This window comes from Urocampus carinirostris, chromosome 12 (genome assembly GCF_059441175.1).
Source record: "Urocampus carinirostris isolate Australia breed hairy pipefish chromosome 12, RoL_Ucar_1.0, whole genome shotgun sequence".
Classification (NCBI taxonomy): Eukaryota; Metazoa; Chordata; class Actinopteri; order Syngnathiformes; family Syngnathidae; genus Urocampus; species Urocampus carinirostris.
Window position 1 is genome coordinate 18567659 of NC_142360.1, and position 21549 is coordinate 18589207.

At 38.2% G+C, this 21549-nt stretch overlaps 1 protein-coding gene across 1 annotated transcript in view; it reads right to left on the bottom strand.

Moving 5' to 3' along the window:
* ror1 (receptor tyrosine kinase-like orphan receptor 1) overlaps window positions 1-20490 on the bottom strand; it is a 181304-nt gene extending 160814 nt beyond the window's left edge. The window contains exon 1 of the mRNA XM_088349949.1: window positions 20151-20490. Within this exon, the coding sequence (XP_088206075.1) occupies window positions 20151-20247 (97 nt within the window). The 5' untranslated portion in view covers window positions 20248-20490. The remainder of the gene's footprint in view (window positions 1-20150) is intronic.
* Window positions 20491-21549: the final 1059 nt, after the last annotated feature.

A 21549-nucleotide genomic window follows, 5' to 3' on the forward strand; every position in this document is an offset into this window, starting at 1 on the left:
GTAAATATGCACACACCTTCGTATTACAAAGGAGCAAAGGAGTCAAAATGTGTCAGAACATGAATGCATGGTAATAGAATAAGTAAAACATCCATCCATCCATCCATCCATCCATTATCTGCACCGCTTTTCCTCAGTAGGGTCGCGGGGTTGCTGGAGCCCATCCCAGCTATCTTCGGGCAGTGGGCAGGAGACACCCTGAACTGGTTGCCAGCCACTTGCAGGGCACACAGGGACAGACAATTTGCTCGCTTATTCACACCTAGGGACAATTTGGACCAGCCAATTAACCTGACATGCATGTTTTTGGAATGTGGGAGGAAACCGGAGTGCCCGGAGGAAACCCACGCAAGCACGGGGAGAACATGCAAACTCCACACAGGAGGTTTGATCTCATGACCTCAGAACTGTGCCGCACACGCGCTAACCACTGCGCCGCCGTGCTACCCTAAATAAAACATGTTACTTCAAACAGTTACCTGTACTTAAATAAATACATGCATACCAAACTACCAATTGCAGTAATTCTGATTTCTGTAGGCCACATTGAAACAGCACGCAAAAATGAAGTTTGGAATATGGTAAAACAAGATCAATTTCAGGTCAATTTCAAAAATTGTTTGCAATTGAATTTTCCATGCTTACACAATATTTTGATTATTATTGGATTTGCAGGACATTAATTCAGGAAAATCTACTTGTTCGATCCAGTTGGGCCTTTTTGATACTCAAGTGGGGACGACGTCACACTTGCTCAGGCCTCAGAAGACCAATCATTGCTCTACTCCAGAAAAAAGTTGACAGCTTTTAGCCATGCATGGAGAAAAAGTTCATCGGAAAGCCACTTCTCCTTAACTTTCCCATGGTCAAAAGTAAACGTCTTTGTCCCAAGTTGTGGGTAGACCTAAGACTGCTAAGTCTGCTATGAAATGCAAAAACAGTAAACAAAAAGTCCAAAAAGTTCTTGAAGTTTACACCGCTCATCACTATCAAGCTTTTGATGTGATCTTATGTTCATACGTGTGTGGCACCAATTTACTACATTCCAGCATAAATCCAAGGCAGATCCTTATCAAGAGAAAATGTCAGATGAAGGACACAGAGAGTGAAGACATCAAAGAGTTCTGCAGGGAATGGAATAAATCTGGTTTTAAACTCCATTTAAACCTATTTTCATTTCACGTTCAACTTTAAGCCTGGGTAAGAATTTGTAACTAACACTTCGGGGTTATGGGCTTCATCCTAATTAAAGTGATACACATATGTCGCAGCCATTGGACATTATTCAAGGCATCCAAAAGCAGGAACAAAGGCAATGACACCAGCTTGTACCCAAAGCTAACTGCTGACCTACATTCCCCCTCGTCATTCCTCACATATCGGCCGTGTGTAGAACTGCTGGCTGCTAATTACTTTCACATTACTGAACGGTCGAGTGATCTTGGTGACTTTCCAAGACCACCAACGCTGGGACTAGCCGTGTACACATTTGAAACGCATACTGACAATCGCACTTGATCTGCTTTAAAGCGTAGCCTGGATTGAGCGCAAACAAGCTGGCTGGCATCCACTATGTAACAATAATTGTGTTTAGTTTCTGTTTTAGATTTGTCATCAGTGAGAAATCGAATTTCCAAAACATGAAATGGACACAAGATGGCATAGTGTGTACCTTTCAATTAGGGCCGGGAAATAAGTGGACATATTTTAATTCATTCGAAAATTTGCTTAATGGTGAAATCTACAGTAAGAGTTTGAGGGTCTAATTTCAATTACACACGCAATTATCAGTTGTCAACTTCAATGGCACAGGTAGATCGTGGTAGGAAATGGCACAAGACACAAAAAGACACAAAAAGTCCAAGTGCTTATGTCCGTTTCCTTATACCTACTCCAATTTACCATGTACGGTAAACAATGTTTGCATATCAACAATTTTTATTCCATGTTTTAAAATATATTGTATTATGTTAAATAAATCAAACAGTTTATATATTTTAAAATGTGATTCTAGAAGCTGAGTTATAGAAGCCCTACTAGCATTCCCTTCATTCCCAGCATTCTTTTTGACCCAAAAAGCCATAATAGCAAAACATTTTTAGTTTTTTATTTGGAGAGAAAGCCATAAAGATCATTAAGGATAATTTTGACCTCCATTTTTTTTATAAATAATGGTTTTGAATCAAGGTGCGAGCAGAGTTCTTTTGTCAAAATGTCACAAAAAACTGCAAACGGGGATACCAACGTATTTACCTTCAATGCAGACAACAAATGGCAGAGAGAATTGCGCTGTATGCATAGTTTGGTCCAACCCTACCACTCACCCAATGAAATGTTTTTCAGCGTTTAAAATTTGTTCTGTGGGTTTTTATCATAAAGTGTTTCAACAGATAATATAGATTGTTTAATGAGCTTCTGTATAAAGGATTCCTTAGTGACGTATAACCAAAACAGGGTCTGTTGGTGTGATACCTTCACTGTAAACTGTAATGGGGATTGTGCTCTTTATATACTGTACCAAACCACTCTCACTGTTGTTAGGTTGGTTATGCAAGAACCAAACTGGACTCTGTGCTATTAGGAATTGGAAGTCTCTGGGAGGAATAACACAATCAGAATTTTATCTACGAGCTATAGGTTCCCGACACCCTGCTCTTAAATAAATGAGATATTCCAAATGTGATTAACGTAGTTACTGATTTGTTTATTTTAAGGTAAAAAATAACACATTGTTAAAGTCACAGTAAACTAAGCAACAACTTTAACCCCGCAAAGGTTACCTTATTATGCTTTTTTAAATTGGAGCAACATACCACAGAAGATACATTACTGTCCTTTAAGGTATTAATGCCAACTCTTTGACAAGTCATTAAGCATATTATTAAATTTGGCTATAGTTAAGCAATGTGTGGATAAACAAACCCGTACTTATAGGTATATTGACTTAAATCATTATGTATATAACCATTTGGGGTTTTGAATCCAAAAGTGGTGTTGGGGGAAAAACAGTTAAGTCATTTCTAAGTTGACTTTTAAGGTAGATTGTGTAATATTTGACCACTGGATTGTACTGTTTGTCTTATGCAAATGAAAAACTGTCAAATGGGCACAGTGTAGAAGCAAGATGCCAGACATACATGGCGGGGACTACCAGGTATGGATTCCGCTATCTAAAAGAAATACAGATTTCTCGACCAATGAATATTTATAAGAATTAACATTGCCATGATAGTTCATGTATTTCTGATATTTATTTAAAATCAACAATTTTACTGATTAAAGTGTTTTTTGTACCACTAAGGAGACACTAAATATTATACACTGTCCATTTAAAATGGAAACTGATAGACCATTTGCTTCTAATGAATGAAATGTCAATCCTATGTGACAATCCTCTTTCTTTTTTGACTACCAAAACAAACTTGAATGTACCGTACACGTTTGCATACTCTTACAGCCTGTACAATTTCTCGCTACTACGGTGCTCCTTAATCCACGTTGCACAGAAAAATAATGAGCTCTTGCAAGCAAAGCTTAGTACCACTAAGGCAACCACGCAGAGGTTAAGCAAACAACTGTGGGATCACACGGGCCTAATCCTCTTACACACACACCACATCATTGACTTCTAATAAACGTGTAAAGGTCAAGAGCCGTCCAAGATCGGTTCAGCAACAATACACAACAAATTGAGGTTCTTTTCCTCAAAGACAAATGAAGACAAAAAAATTGCATTAACATAGGCTAGGGCTGCATGATTAACCAAAATTTAATTGATGTTGTGATGTTACAAAGTGCGATTGTGTAATCGTAAAACACAGTTTTTTTTTATTTTTAGGATTTATAGTTTGTTATTTGATTGATGGAGTGATAGGCCAATTATAAAGGCGCTTTATAAACTAGCACTGGTGTTTTCGCTTGCTGGCTTTTTTCGTCCTTTAACTCACTGTTTGGGTTAATTGTTTTTTTGTTCAATTAAAATGACTGCATGGTTTTGTCTCGTCGCAGCACTCCTATGATTCTGCAGGGCTGGGGGGAGTAGTTGAATGATGAAATCTTATAATAATAATAATAAGAAGAAGAACCTAAAAAAACATGGAGAATAACTAAAATACTGTAAATAAATTCACCTGGAAAGTATAAATGAATTCTTAATTTGCATTGGCTTTACTTAAAGGTACAATGGGTATTATTTGACCACTAGATATCCCTGTATTGTGTAGCACAATCAAAAATGAGTGCAAAGAAGAATGCAAACTATGGAGACTCAAAGTGAGCAAAATACACAAGTTTATCTTCCATTTACTTGCGCAGCCTTTATGAGGTTTTAAGTTACTTTCAACAGCAAGATGGCTGACAATTAGCTCAAGTAAAATAAATGCAAATTTATATCATAGTTTGTGTATAAATCCTTTATTTGGAAGCTCATTAAGAGATTTAGGTTCACTTTTTGAGACAATTATTGATAAAAAACCCTAGAAAAACTATAAACGGCCAGAAATACCAGCCAAACAGACAGAGAAATTTGATTGGGTGAGCGGTAGGGGCGGAGCTATGCGCACAGCGCACTTCTCTCGCCCAAAGCGTCGTCTTCCACCGAAGGTAAACACGTCGGTATCCTCGTTTGCAGTATTTTGTGACATTTCTTTAAAAAATAACTCATTTTGAAACAATTATTTAAGAAAAAAATAAGGTCAAAATTAGCCACAACAATCTTAAGTAATTGCGGGAGGGAGAAAAGTTTAAAATGGTATATTTTTGGATATGGGGCACAGGCTCTGGCATTATTCTTATTTCACAAATTCTATCAATCATCGAACATCATTGCCCTGCGACTGGTTGGCAACCAGTTCAGGGTGTCCCCTGCCCACTGCCTTGAGACAGCTGGGATGGGCTCCAGCACCCCGGCAACTCTAGTAAGGATGAGCAGCACATAAAATGGATGAATGGATGGATATAACATTACACAGTGAAATAAAATCCTCTGAAAATGTAAATTATGTCTGGGGAGCGGGTTTGGCGGTTTTGCTGAAATTTAAAACAAATGGTATGACTCTCTCCAAAAAAGTCAAACTATTTTGGTATTATGGCTCTTATGGTCAAAATGTTTCCCGACCCCTGGCTTATACAAATAATGTGACTTGACTTGACACAAACATTATTCAAACAATCAAATTTGTTTTGTTTTTATTGATTCCACCAGCTCAGTCGAGTTGAAATATTTCCCGGCTTAGTGTTGTTCTGTCAAAGTCCTTGATTACAATAATCACTCCACAAAACTGGATTTTTCGTTCTAAGAAATCTTGCCCTCAATTGATTGCGTTCTTTTGCTGCGGTTTGTATAGAAAAGGAGTTTCATTTCCTGACTTGTTGAAACCAATGCCTCTGAGAACCCCTTCTTTTCCAAAACAGACCAGCTCTCAACTACAGAGCGACAGAAAAACAAGAGTAAGGTGTACATTCAGAGGATCGTTGGCATGTGGAACACAACTGCATCAGTAAGCTAACATAAACGTAGTCTGTCAGATTTCATTCACATCCACTGGAGTGCCAAATAACTGTTAAGAGAGGATATGCTAAGTACACTGTAAAAACAGGAAAAATAATTGGCGTGAAAGAAAAATATTCAGCGCTCAATTCCAGATGATTTTTCGAGAGGCAGTATAAGCAATTTTGTAAGCATTTTTAGGGACCTACACGTTGTATTATGTGTTGTTTTCCACATGGATTAAGTCCTTCTCAGGTTATATGTTAAATCCTAAATGTGTAACTGCACTGCAATCATTTTAAAAGCTATTGCCCCTATAGCAGAATTTATGGTTAATTTTAAGGATTAGCTTTTTTTCTACCAAAATAAGAAAAATGATCCTCAAAATGAGCAAAATTGTTTGCATGTATATCCAACTGGGTGCCCTTTTCGCTAATTAGTAACAAAAACTAGCTCTCTGCTTGAAAAAGGGTGAAGACCCCTGGTGGAGTGCAACCGAAAATAAGTTCTAAAAAGCACAAGGAAGAATACAAACTACAGAGACTCAGTGACCAAAAGTAAACCAATTCCAACAGAGCCACCAATGTGCTGCCATTTCCTTGAATCGACAACTCTCTTAAACAAAAAACACATCTTACAGAGTGAGGTGATAGATTCCATCAACATATTTACATAAGCAGCTGAATGGTACTAACATTAACCGAATTTTAGAGGCCAACAGGGAATCTATGAATTCAGAATAAGTGCCTTCCAAAACCAAAGGAAACTTTGAGAGCTGGTCAAAAGTTTGAGTGTCAAGCAGGCATGATCGGTAGGCTTGAGCCCAGTCATATTGGGGATTAGCAAAGGTTTATTATCCCAAAATAGATTTGGCAAAATCAAAGACCCCTTGCAGAGCTGGTTTTCTTTTCCCCTCCGCAGTGATTCTGTATATGGTCAAAATGTAACCACTCGGAAAAAAATACTTAAAAAAAAAGGTTCAAACGGTTTTGAAAAAGAGTTAAAAACATACAAATGTTGCATCAAAAACACGTCCTATTCTGGTTAAAAAGTGAGTTTAGAAAAAAATATATATATTTCTAAAACGTTGAAAAATGCAGAGCCACATCCAAGTGTCAAATATTTTGAATGGAATTCAGCCAAGCAGTTATAAACTTAAATATTTCTGAGAAAAATGCCCATAAAACCTGAAGTGTGGCGTTGTTCATACTTAATTGAGGGTTGAGTGAATACAGCCTCAGAGTTTTCAGTTCGGGTTTCCTTAATGCAATACAAACAGTGTACTTAAAGATTTAGTCTGACAAGTGTTTGGGATTTAAGAAGTTTGGTTTTATACCACCCCTATTAAAAGAACTTGAGCCGGATCTACACCCATTATAGGCTGAGACAGAGTAAGCAACGGCACATTCTAACAAAGGTGTAATTTGATAAAACTGCAATGAATCACTGTCTCAAGGAGCTCTTTAAGGCGTCCTGCAGGCCTCCTTGGTAAACTATGCCCGCACACACTGGTATTTGATACGCAATGCTAAAATCTGTGGCTAATTTTATTAGACTCTTTAAAGGGTCAGTTTGGAATATTTAGTGCCTCCAAATTGTAAGAAACAAGCAAACATTGGTTTGAATAATAGGCAAAAATACATGAAGTATTATATCAATGTTTATCTTTATAAATATTCATAGGTGTAGAAATGTGTATTTCGTGTACATAGCGGAATCCACACCTACTAGTCGCTGCCATGTTTGTCTGGTATCTTGCTGCTACGCTGTGCCCATTAGGCGCTTGTTTCTGTTGAATTAGACAATACAATGTCGTCTAATACACTATGTACCTTTATTGATGTGTTGATAGGAAACATTGTGCTAACGAAACCATACACTCACTCAATATCAACAATGTTTATAAAACATTTTTTCAGAAGTTTATCATTCAGTCTGAGGTCGTTATTTTGCTTTTTCAGCTACAGTGGGTAGGTAGGTGACTAGGTAGGGAGGTAGGTAGGTAGAAAGTAAGTTAGGGTAAAGCTTAAAAATAAGGTAGTAAAGAAGGCAACCCTTGCAGTCCATGGAGGTTCTGCAAATGTTGGCAAAAGATGGAGTGGGTTAGCCAAAGAACTTGCGAGCTCCACAAAGGGAGGAATGAGCCTGAAATTCAAACCCGGGGCCGCTCAACTTTGAGGCAGAGCTTCGAAGCAGACGTACAAATCCCAAAATTGTTCATTAAATTACTCTTTTTGCCAGAGCACATTTGTGTGACAGATTCACTTATTTGGAGAATAAAAAAGCAATGAGGCTAGTGAAATGGAGACATAGTCAACTTATACCAGCTCAGTAGCCTAGATGGTAAGGCGCCCGCTTTGAGACTGGGAGGTCGGTGGTTCGCGCCCCGGCCGAGTCATTCCTAAGACTTAAAAAGTGGTCGGCGGCGCCCTCTGTTGGCTGCGGCTGCATCGGCTCGCTACAACGGGTCAGGTGCAATCGACATTTCGTTCTGTGTACATTGTTACACAGAATGACAATACAAGGAAATTATTATTATTATTATTATTATTGTAAATACACAATAATAACAACCTTGATAATGAGATCTATTGGCAATCAAAAATATAAATAGTATTCAGGCAGGATTGGCTCTGAAAATTAGAATACTGTTATCAGTGTTGGGACTAACACGTTACAAAATAACTTGATCCTGGAACCCAATTACTTTTCTCTGTAACGAGTACTGAAACACGTTATTAATTACATTATCTAACTCAACTGACATTGAAAATGGTGCGTTACCAAGCTTCCTATCAAAAGCAGATCATGAAATACAATGTCCTTTGATTGCATAGTGTTCCTCCTTCGCTCACAATGTCACATACAACCATCGATCCACTGGAAACCGCCTGTAAATGGTTGGTATGTTTATATTAATCTACATTGTAGATTCCTGTGTTCAGGTGTACCTTGTAGAATCTACAAAGTACACCTAAACATAGTAACGGTGGCGCCCTCTCAAGCAGGACGAGAGTACGGGAAAACTAAATTTCTCCTCATGGGGATATTCTCCCTACCGTATATACTCATATCAAAGCCATATTTACAACTGTAAAATAAAATACTGAAATCAGGGGGTCCGTTTACATGGACATATTTGGTTGTGTCTAAACAGCAGCGAATGGTAGGCAGTGTGTGGGATGTGTGGCTTACACAGGAACAACAAAATCAATGGTGCAAACATCAACATAGAATATACGATAAAAGAGTGCTGACTTTTTGTCAATTTATTTTTGCAATACACCAAGCCTGGAGAGAAAATAATAAAAAATCTTGGACAGAACCTAGAAATGGAAATATTTGAGTAGTTTGAAGTGGAATTGTTTTCTTGTATTTATTTTGTTATGTCGTAATCCAAAAGCAGAATTAATGGGTTGGCTTCAATAAGAGTGGTAGTTTGTTACTCAGCGTAACATGCTACTTTTGGGTGTCAGTAATCTTTTTTGATTTTTAAATGAAGTGACTAGCAACTGGAGCTACTGTTTTTCAGTAACATGACCAACACTGATTGTGATAGTCATTTTTTTCTGTAAGGCATACAAAAATGTCATACATTCTGGATTCATTGTCAGTCAAATGCGAGTCTTGCTGATAATGGAATTAACTCAAATATCCTATCTCAATATAATAGAATATCGTAAAAGGAATCAAAAGTTTTCAAACATTGTGCTGCGGCATACCAGTGTGCAACGACACAGTAATTATTTCTCGTACTGTGCCGTGGGAAATTATCCGCTTTGTGTGCCTGTGCAGTCTAGCGAAAGCTATCTTTCATTTGGATTTACTTTTACCAGAGATGCAACGGCACTGGTGGTGTGCCGGGGGATTTTATTCAATGAAAGAAATGTTCCTTGGCTTTTTTATTATAATGGTGTCACAGAAAAAAATAAGATTATCACGATCTTCATAAAAAGTCCTGTACTGTAATGTTTGACTCGAGCGTTGCCATGACAATACAGAAACTTTTCACTTGAACCCTTATTTTTTTTAAACCGGTCAAATCACGACAAAATGTTCCTACAATCTTCAAGCGTTGGGCCCTTTTCCCCATCACTTTAACAGTCAGACCTCCTAAGTAGGCAGTAAAATCACAGGAAAAGGTTTTAACGCTTGGCTACAGTCAGTGGTAGAAACTTTATCATATGTCTCTAGTATGTCTCTCTGGTAACAAAGTCTACAAAAATAAATTCACAATCCAGTTTTAAGAGAGTCAGAATGTTTTTCTCCCCCTATTAAACAAAGTCAAATTCTTAGTATTCACATTACGTCCTGGTTTGGCATAACGTAGACGTAGATCAATAAACCAAGAAAACCTTAAATCTGTCTCATAGAAGACTCTTCTACCAGCCAAGCATATTATCAGGACATTCCAAATAATAATTGAGTGGAAAAGACTAGTAACCTTTATTATGATCTCCCATAATAAGTCCATAGTAAGTGAATTCCAAATCACACAACGGATATAGGGCCATTAAATTGAGGCTATGTGGTACACTCGGAAAGAAATGTTCTGCATATTTTTTGAGAGGGTTAGAGCAAACATTGTAATAGAATATCTGCTAAAGGACATTTTGTACACATGTGCCTGATCATGGAGGGAAGTAGCAGAGGTTTGTTTTCTTAATACAAGTAGCCTACATACAATTGAACTTCAGTTGCCAAATCTGCATGCATAGCAGCAAAACGTTAAGAATGTATTTCAGAATGGATCAGGATCATTTTCAGATTTTCAAAAACATTTTTGTCGTAGCATTTAAGAGGACCATATTAACGTCGTTCTTAGACTTAAAAAGAAGTTGCACATCGAACCTGCTGTTACTGCAAGTGTCCAGAAGAGGGCACTAATACACATTAAATACCCAAGGAACTATCAGCATCGTCAAAACAAAAACAAGCACTGATTTTTTTGCTAATTCAAATGTTTCAATAGAAAATGCGTATTTCGTAATTTGCAATCAAATATCGTAGCAAACTGCGAAAGATTCTTAACACAGAGACCCCTCGCTACTTCACACTTTGGTTATTGCTGTTTCACTCCTTTGCGTATCTTCAAATTAAATTATTTTGTCTTTGTTGTCATGAATATCATGGTATCATTGTGTGCAGATGGGTCAGATTGCGGTCGGCACTCTGTGTTGGTGGATGTGACTGTCGTGATAGTCTTGTGTGTGCGGGGTGGGCATGCGCAGTCTACGTCTCCGAATCAAAACAAACTCAGTGCTCGGCGACAGCTAGAGCTAGCTTTTAGTGGTTCGTTACATTGAAAAGAAACTCATCCATTAAATTACACTCTACGGAAAGTCAAAAGAACACAAAGAAATGCTGATCACCAGCGGGTGCTTTGTGAGATTAATATCAGCGGCGTCTGGGAGAAGGCAAAAGCGGTGCTGCTGGTCCGGCCTACTGCGGTGGCTTTGGACACTCTTTAGCCAGGCTAAAAACCTACAAATACAAATAACACACAACACATAGCTAGGCTAAAGACTGTCCGAAGCCACCGAAGCCACCGCATCTTGCCAACACCAGGTCCATTAGCCACAAAATAGATGACTTGGAGCCACAACTCATGGGAAACCTCGACATTCGTGATAGTCTTGTTTTGTTTTGGGGTTTTTTTTATCACGGAGATCTGTCTCCAATCGAGGGCACCCAATGACAGCAATTTAGAGAGCGGCCGGCTAGCTATGCGCTTTTTTTTTACACTGAAAGGAAAAGCCCTCCAATTTAGTTTTACTGTTCCGGTCCGGAGCCTTCTCTCTGAAAATGCTGGTTTACTAGTTATCCCAAGAGCCAAGAAGAGATCCGCAGGTTCAAGAGCATTCTCCATTCGGGCCCCAGTGCTGTAGAATGCTCTTCCGAATGAGATTCGATCTGCAATCTCAGTAGAAATGTTTAAATCTAAGCTTAAAACACCTATTTATATCCAACCTATTTATGTTGACAATATCTGTGTATTATTTGTTATTGCAACATCCATTGCAGCCTGGTCATCTTGGAAGGGGGATTACCCCATGTGCAGTCCCTTCTCAATGTTTCTTCATTTTCTTCATGTTGAGGTTTTTGAGTTTTTCCTTGCCCTTATGTAGGTTTAACATCAGGGAATGTTGTAATAATAGTCTGTAGTTTGCAACAATCTGTTGTCTGTGCAGCCCTTTCAGACTCCTTGTGATTAAGGGCTATACAAATGAATTGAGATGACTTGTATAGTAACAATAACACCAAAGGTCCAAGCGTTGGGGGTCGGGCAGTGATAAAACACGGACCACACCGAGGTGAACGGGGCGTGCGTACTGCTATTATGTGTTGTGTGTTATTTGTAGATCTACAATTATTTTCTGTTACGGTAGTATACTCTCAGTCTGTAATGACGTTATTTTCTGGTAATGTTGGTCCTTGAAAGTGTGACGCTATTTCGCGGGTTTTCACTTTTCGTGCGTGGTCCTGGTTCCCATTAACCGCGAAAACTGAGGGATCCCTGCTTGGTACCACTGTGCATCGCACACACGTGGAAAATGACAACATTGTATGTTGAATTACAGCATAGCAGACAGCGAATAAAATATTCTCAAGTATTACTTTTAGTCTTTAGCTCTTATTTTATAACAGTACTAGGAACTAAGAAAATAAACTAATCTGTAATGAGTACAGAAATGAAAGGGAACAAACGACCTGAGAAACCAAATGCAGTACATGAGTCAGAAGCATGTTAACATTAGCCAGACTAGCGACTTAGCAAAAACTTGGATCTGGGTCTAGCTCTCTCAGCCTCTCCATCCCTCTTTCCATCTCAATCTATCTATCTCTCACTCTCTCTCTCTTCCGTCCTACCCCCTCAAAGTACATCGACTTTTAAATACCGCTTTTATAGCTCACCGCAGAAGGAAGTTGGGTTTTGAGAGCACCCGTTTTTTTTTCTTTCTTTTATGCATGCACTGTAATTGCTGGCTGCATTTGGGAGTACATTTTCCCAATTCTGACCCCTTCCTAATTTGTTTGACCCGATGTGGCATCCATATCAAATTTGCACCGGACGCACTAAGATTAAACCTTTATATTAATGCAGGGACCCCAACTATCATCACGGGGGCCGCAAAAGGCATCCACTGAACAAAATTGTAAAATTCGATAACATTGCAAAGCCCCGGTTAACACTCAACACTAGGCAGTTGATCAGTCAAAGTCAAGTCAAGTGAAGTTTATTTGTACAGCCCTTAATCACAAAGAGTCTCAAAGGGCTGCACAGGTTATTGCAAACCACAAACTATTATTACAGATTATTATTACACCATCCCCAGATCCAAAACCTAGGGCAATGACAAACTCAACAACCTCAACATGAGGAAAATGAAAAAACCTTGAGAAGGGACCGCACATGTGGTAATCCCCATTCCAGGATGACCAGGCTGCAATGGTTGCAATAACAAATAATACACAGGTATTGTCAACAAAAAGTATAAGTTATTCATAGGCTATCGAGTAGAAGTGTGTTTTAAGCTTAGATTTAAAAATTTCCACTGAGGTTGCAGATCGGATCTCAGGATGAAGAGCATTCCACAGCACCGGTGCCCGGATGGAGAACGCTCTCGAACCTGCGGAACTCTTCTTGGCTCTTGAGATCACTTGTAGACCAGCGTTTTCAGAACGAAGGCTCCGGACCGAAAGATAGGGGGAAATTAAATCTGAAAGCTTTGAGGGAGCAAGTCCATGCATGATTTTGTATAATACCAAGAGAACCTTAAAATACTTCATGTATATGTGAAAGCAAAGATAAATTTGAATCGTGTTGAATATTTCACTCGTTTCTACAGTCACCGCAAATGAAAAACTCTTCTCAAATCTCCTTGTAAACATCTTTACAATTCTTTCATAATGGCCGTCTAAATGTCAGATGACACAGAACAGGACAAGCTTTAATACATTCGAGGCCTCCGAGATGTGTAGGACCTTTAGTGTGTCAACACGCCTCTGGGTTGCAGACTGTAGCGTGACAGGAGGCCCCAATATGATCTATAGGCTTCCTGAGTGTTATTAAACAGCTAAATGCGATTCTAAACAGATTTCACATGAGGGCCTGTGCTTCGCAGAGGCCTTTACCTTCGTAGATGAATGCCCTGTGTCACAAACACGTATACAGTTTATGTCGTCCCAAAACAATGTCGTCAATTTATTTTTATAGGCTTGTCACAGATTACTTTTCAGCTTAAGGGCACCTCTTGATAGATGGTAGGAGAGGGAGGTTGGATTCATTTTATACGAATTTTATAAATCACATTTCAGAAGTAGTGTTTCCCTCTTATTTTGAATGCATCTTTAATCGCTTAAAATATTTCATGTTAATTTGTGTAGTTTAAAGTAGATTTTTTTCTTGTTTATTAAACGGTGGGGTGAATCGTTTGAGGTGTTCTTAAAACATGAAATTAGAACATTTTCTCTGTTAACTCATTCAGCGCCAGGTGTTTCTCTCAAATGGGAAGTGCCGGTGCCAGCCAATTTTTGCCGTTTAGACTCATTTTTTGAAGGCCTTCAGAAAATTTAGCTCTGTAGCTATATAGGCTTAGAACATATCAGAATAAATCTTGAACCCTCATCTTCCATTACAAAAAGAAATATGCTTCTTGCTTTTACCATTGTGTATCAAACAACAGTTGAACATTCCTTAGTTCCTTGAAAATACTTGTTTCTGAGAAAACCTCTGAGGAAAAACAACTTTTTGTGAAAGGATGCATTTCAGGCAGAGCTTTTACTACGGTGCTTTTTTTTTAAATATATTTGTGATCAATGCTTTCCATAAATTCAAGGCACTTTGCTTGCAAAATAACATTGTACGGCAAGAACATGCATGAACTCTGCAAGAAGTTTTTAGGCCCTAATGTTTCCGTAAAGAGATCAATTGATCCAGGTCACGGATGTACACGAAATGTCTTCCCTCTCTGCTTCAACGATGACAAAAGGGACTTTTTTAAAAATAAAAAAATAAAGCTATGAATCATTAAACACTCTGTACTTTTGTCTTCGCTTTGCTCAACACAGCATATGGGCCGCCAACACACTGCTATACGTTGTCATACGATGTACACAGGAAAAAAAAATGTAGCCACCAAGTGTCTAGACAAAGATTTAATCAAAGCTACTCTTGCCATCCAGTGGTGATATATCATACTGAAACCATTCCAAGAGGCATGATACTTACAGATGATCTGCACCAAAACATATTTATATGTTATGGCACTAAACGAGTTATGTATGTTAAAACAATGCACAACTGAGATAAAAAAAGACTATTAAATATTTTTTCAACCGTGCCAATCTGTTTTTATCCTACTTTTATCAATACTGTACGTGCGACACATTAGGAAGAAGCAATGGGGGTAGGGGGGTCCGGGGGGGGTTGTAGAGCGATTACATGCTCATCCCCTCGTTTTTATGTTAGTCTAGCATGAAAATGGTGAAAGTAAGAAAAGGCTTGCATAAAGTACAGTCCAAAAGTCAACCCGAATTCCAAGAAAAGAGTTTATTCGAGTGCATCCAATAAACGCTTGTCAGAGGTTGCAATGATGACTTAAGCCAGAAGAGGGCTTCAGCAAACAGAAAAAAAAATCAAATTTTTTTACAGCACCTTTGATAAATATTTTAGACATAAAGGCAAAAATAAAACAAAATAAAAATCAAATATAAAACAAGAAAATGTATCTTTAAAGAAGCCGTATCTTAATGTCTTCCATCTCATGAATATGACAATTCCCACAGACAGCACGTAGCCAACGTACACTGAACTGGAGCAAGATTACTTTCACTTTTTCTTTCCCTTCTGAAACATAAGGTTCTAATAAATGGTGATAAATAATTGCTTCTTTAAAGGGACAGTGTGCAATATTCGACCATTGAATGTTGACATATTGTGTAGTACAACCGAAAACATGTATATATGATAGTTCATGTATTTTTGTCATCATTTAGATCAGACATTGAATGATTTAATCAGGCCCACCAAACATTTCTGACAATTGATTTTAAAAAAAGAAGCACAATGCTTGGTAATTCCTCTCAAAAGTTATCATTTTTGAAATAAATATAAACCAAATTCTCCCTCTGGCACCTAGAGGCCGTAAATGTGTTAATAAGCCGACATCGTGCCCTGCTATACTTTTTTTGTATTAATATTTTTTTAAATTTCAAACAAGTATGGCAATTAAGACAAAATTAAAAACTTGAGTTTGTAAGGCGTGGTGAGTTGGTTCAGGTGTAAAACTGCATTCACTCAACTGTTCAAATAAGACAGTAAACATGCCAAACTTAAAAAGTAATTTTTCCGATTGCTTGAGAACAAATGTGTTGTGGTTAGAAAAGATCCCTGTCATCTGTTATAATATGTGAGGTAGGCTACTAAAGTGGGTTGAATGATAAAGCAGAGTACTGAAAAACAAAACTAAATATTTGGAGTTGACATATTACTAAGACCGGACGGCGGCGCAGTGGTTAGCACGTGTGCTGCACAGTTCTACGGTCATGAGATCGAATCTCCTGTGTGGAGTTTGCATGTTCTTCCCGTGCTTGTGTGGGTTTTCCTCCGAGCACTGTGGTTTCCTCCCACATTCCAAAAACATGCATGTCAGGTTAATTGGCTGGTCCAATTTGTCCCTAGGTGTGAATGAGCGAGTGACTTGTCTGTCTCTGTGTGCCCTGCGACTGGCTGGCAACCAGTTCAGGGTGTCCCCTGCCCACTGCCCGAGGAGGGCTGGGATGGGCACCAGCACCCTCGGGACCCTACTGAGGATAAGCGGTGCAGATAATGGATGGATGGACATATTACTGATTCAACCCGCCTGAGAACAGAAAGTCTAGATCCGGGCCAAGAGCCAAACTAAATTTGACATCCCTGATTTAAATCAATACCGTTCTTCTTTTGATGAGTTTTTTTTTACCACTAGGAGGCAGTAAATAATAAACACTGTCCCTTTATAAAGCTCTGTTGAGTAGCCGGTTGTCAATTCATGTTTTTATTCCCGCAGTTGTTGAGGGGATTTGCCTTTTTCATGATGAATCAATGTTGAGCAAAATAAAAAAAAATCTAATTTGGCTCAACTTTAACAGAAGCATTATTTGAAATCTTATCAGCTTTTACTGAACTTCCGACAGCTTGGGTCTCAAAATTGCTGAGCCTTTCAGTTTCTCTCTCATCATGTGATACCGTATAACTTGTTTCCATGCTATAAACATATTTTGAGCCGTGTCCCGCAATCATGAGATTACTCCAGCGTACAGTTACGGATGTTTTTCATGTGTCAGTTACATTGTAACTGAAAACAGAAAACATGATCTAAACAGGTGGTTGTTATGGAGTCATTGTTGTGATTCGCAAAACATAGACAATTGCTTGGTTTGTATTAGGGGTCAACAGTTATGGCCGCGGGCCGCATCAGGCCCGCAGATGGATTTAAGCCAGCCCGCGAGCAATGCTGAGAGAGGAGCAAGAAAGAAAAAAAAACGAGCCGGTTTGGTCAAACGATGACCTGCAGTTTTTAATATGTCCACCAAATTATGTCGCCAAAGCCTCGCACCACTCCACCCCTTGAAGCTGTACAGACGCTCCCCTACTTCAGACCATTCGACAGACTTAAATAGGTAGATTTGAAAGAAAAATTCTGGATGTCGAAAAATATTCGGACATTACTGTAAGTTAGATTTTGTATTGTGTGCACCTTATTCCGAGTACAGGACATTACTGTATTGCTTCTTTCCGCCGCTACTGGCGTGTGCCGCTGTGAGAGGTCACCCAGCATCCACCCCGAAGAAGAAATCCGGCTTCTACTTCCTAGTTCGTGTGGAAACATACTACGAGTACTGTATCTCTAGCGTTAAGAACTCTGACTTTTTAATCGTTTGATATCTCGTGCATCCATTCAATATGGTTGGTGTCAAGAGTAAAGAGGAGGCGAGCCGTTTCTTTTGAAATTAAAGTGGAATAAGAAAGCTTGATGCGGTCGAGAAAATGGTTGGATCGCTTTTTTCAGCCACTTTTTACCACGGAAGGAGGACCTCTTAAAGTGTATCTTCCAAAAGTAAGTCAAACTCAACTTTAGTGATCTTTATAGAGCATATTATTTTATGAAATGTCTATTTTTTAGTACAAAACAATCCATTACTTATACACTTATACATTACTTATAAAAGCCTTAAACATACAAAATATAGCACTAAAGCAACTTCCGAACAATTCAACTTTGTAAGTAGGGCAGTGTCTATATATGCTGACTTCCAACCATTTATCAAACAGCGACATTTGTGCAAACGCCCATTCTTTGATTTAAAATAAAAGTATTTGATTAAGGCAATATTATTGCAATCACATGGAATTCTTGACCTGTGTACCCTTATGAAAACGAAATTTTTCTTTGCCAACATTCAAATAGTTAGCTATATTTGTCTATAAATGCTTTTTTACATCAAGTTAATTTATCAAGATATTAAATTTTATTCAATAATACACTTCTGAAGTAGCCCTGTTGCATCGAGTTTTTCAATGCAAATGATCTAATTTTGTACCTAAAAGGGTGATATTATTTGCCATTACTCTTTATAATGTTTTGATTTATAAATTAATATATTTGTATATTTTGTATGTTTCCAAACTATTTGGATGAAATAACCCCTTAATAAACAAATAGACAATGAAACTAGGGCTGCGACAACTAATCGATAAAATCGAGTAAAATCGTTTATTAAAAGCGTTAGCAACTAATTATATAATCGATTTGTTGTATCACGTGATTTATGAGCCACTAAGTACGTTAAATCAATGCAAATACAAGTAGTGCACACAATTATTTCGCGACACTGAAAGTTATAGTACCACTTAAGTCCGGCAGAGGGTGCCAAGACCGATTTTATACAAAGTTCTTAAAAAAAACTAAAATCTTTTTTTTAACATGACGTCATTACAAACGCAAAGAAGTGAAATTTTCAACTTTGACTGTGTTTAACTGTTTTATCATTTTTATGGAACAGAAGTACAGCGGAAAAAAAATCTAAAAGTAAGTAAATAAAATACATAAAGTTAAAAGGGAAATTATTGGACATGTTTAACTCTACACAAGGGGCAGATATTATACATATATTTTCATATTATCATATTCAAAGATTTAACCCAAAAAACAGATTTGTTTGGGTTTACATTTTTTTTTACATTTTTCTTGCGGATCAAAAAATGACACACAGAAAATAAATATATAATATGATCTTTGGATAATGTGGTAGGATAAGAGCATCCTACATATTTGCAGGTGTACAATATATTTTTTGCTTATTCTTAAGTTTATTGACAAACACTTGGATTTTTCTAATGCTTCGAAATTTTAGAATATTTTGTTGTTTTGTGCACTATTATTCTATCCGTCCAAATCGTCCATATTTGAATAAAGAGGAGGAGATTGAAAATGTCTTCAAGATATACAATTCATCGGGGGGGTGGATTGACCGATTAATCGATTATGAAAGTAATCGTTAGTTGCAGCCCTAGATGAAACACAACTTGTTCAAATGAATCCAAACGCAAAAAGAAAAATTGGTTGGCGCATGCTATCTACTTTCCTGATGTAATGCCGAGGTATCGGATGTAAGGCCCCTTCTCAAAGTTTCTTATTTTCCTTGTGCTGAGGTTTTGAGTTTTTCCTTGCCCACATGTTGGCTTAAGATCAGGGGATGGAGTAATTGCGGCCTGTGCAGTCCTTTGAGACTTTTTTTTATTAACAGCCAGGGTTGGGTAGGGTTACTTTAACTGGATTACTTTCAATTACTTTTGCATTACTCCAACACCAAATATGCTAATAAAAGACAAAAGAAACTAAATATGAATAAAATTATGACTCACAACACGTGGTAAGCTTTCTCTCCTGGCTTTGATCTCTGGCAAAACTAACATAAAATGCAACAGAAACTAAATGAAAATAAATCCAAACAGCTTGCCAACATCATTTTTGCCGTTCCATGTATTCCGTTACTCCCCAAGCCTTTAGTAATTTTATTCATATTTAGTTTCTTTTGTCTTTTATTAGCATATTTGGTACTGGAGTAATCCAAAAGTAATTGAAAGTAATCCAGTTATAGTAACCCTACCCAACCCTGTTAACAGCTATACAAATAAATGTGATTTGACGACAAAAAGAAAATGAAATACTTCAATCAACAATTTTGATAGATAGATAGATAGATATATAGATAGATGCTATTGCTTATCTTGAAATGAATGAGGACTGTCACAATAGCGGCTAAGAGGCTCCCATTGTGAGCCTGAGGAGTCAAATGCTTCCCCGTGTGGATGCTGCTCACTCACAATGGGCCCCCATCAACTAAATAGCAAAGATCATTTACATGAGAGGGGGGCTCGCTTTCTTTTGGAGGAGCGCTGTTTGAATTACACGTCTGGGATTATCATGGCCAGGCAAAACCAACAAGGGGGGCAAACAAAGACGGCCAGAGGGGCACGCATGCTGTTGAGACACTTCATTGCCTTATCAAACTCGTGCGCTGACAGAAAAGACAGGGCATTGATTTTGAACCCACGTGGAAGATAAGTAGAGAGCATATAAAAGAGAGAGTCGTTTCAAAAAGTGTGGGGACTCACCGGTCTCGCCGAGGTCCAAGAAGCCGAGAAGAAGCACGAAAGTCCAGCCCGGACATCCTCGAAGACACCCGCTTACTGCGGTCCGACTTGGATACATTCCTTCGACTCTGCCTCACTCAAAACCTTGGCCAGATTTAAACATCCACCAGGCAGAAATTGTAGTCGCCAAAAAAAAAAGAGGAGGAAGGGGAAAGGAAGTTGACGGCTTCAAATAAAAGTCTGAGAGTCGACGACAGAGTTGAGCGTCTCTGGAGTCCGTTTCCTCCTTGGCGAAGTTTGTGGAGCTCTGCTCACTTTCTCCTCTTTGCCGTCCGTCCCAATGATTGCAATCCTGCCCACTAACTTCCAACTCTCTGCAGTCTCAATGCACATGGTTAACTCGAAGCCATGTGTCGCCCCCTTGTGTCTAAAATGGAAGTTGCGAGTCTCTTGGCGTTGCTCACTCACACAGAAATATGAGAAAAAAGGACAGTTACTAGGGAGGAGCTATCCAGCCATACGAAGCATCCATCCATCGAGCCATTATCTGGACTGATTAGCCTCAGTAGGGTCGCGCACAAGAAAATCTAGCCAGCTCACAAAAATCAGGGCTCAAAATTGCTAATTAATAAGCGAATTAAGTCAAAGTTACAGTGCATGGAGATAAAAATACACGGGTTCCCCTCATGCAGAGTTCTAAATGCGGTATTTTGAAGTCAATGTCGAAGTAGAACGAAGTTGAGTAAAGTCAGTAGAGTTTTTCGAGAACCGGTTTCTTCGGCTCGGCTCTCTAAAAAGAACCGGCTCTTTAGGGTCCCAGACGGCTCTTCAGGTTATTTTTGGTTCTTCAATCCCTACACGACCAAATATTATGTAAAATTGTGCACAAAATGACTTAAAGGAAGGGGAGGAAATAGAACAAAAAAGAAAAAAAACACCAAAATGAAAAAGTAGTGAAAAGCTGAGAAAGAAACGAAACAAAAGGAGAAAAAAGGAGAAAAAAAGAGCAGGAAAATTACAGAAAAAAAGCTAGAAGAAAAGAAATAAGCAAATAAAGGGAAAAAAGTTAACAGAGAACAAGAACGCAAGAAAAAAGTAACATCTAGGAAAAAATAAACGGACTGAGATTTTTTTTAAAGGAATTTTAAAAAAAGGAGAAAAAAACAGGGAAAAAGAGGAAAAAGTTCGTGTTGCATTCAAATAATTTCCAATTATATGAGGTTAATCGTGTTGCCAACATTGTACTTCCACTAAAAAATGTAATTAAATACAGTTGTGTATCGAGCAACCGACTAAATAAGCCCCCAAAAATGTTAGTATTATGCGACAAAAGATACCAGGAATAAAAGAAATGGAAATCTTGTGAAAGAATTGAAAAAACAACGACGTTTATAGGCCCTGCAACCTTTGCAAAAGTCAA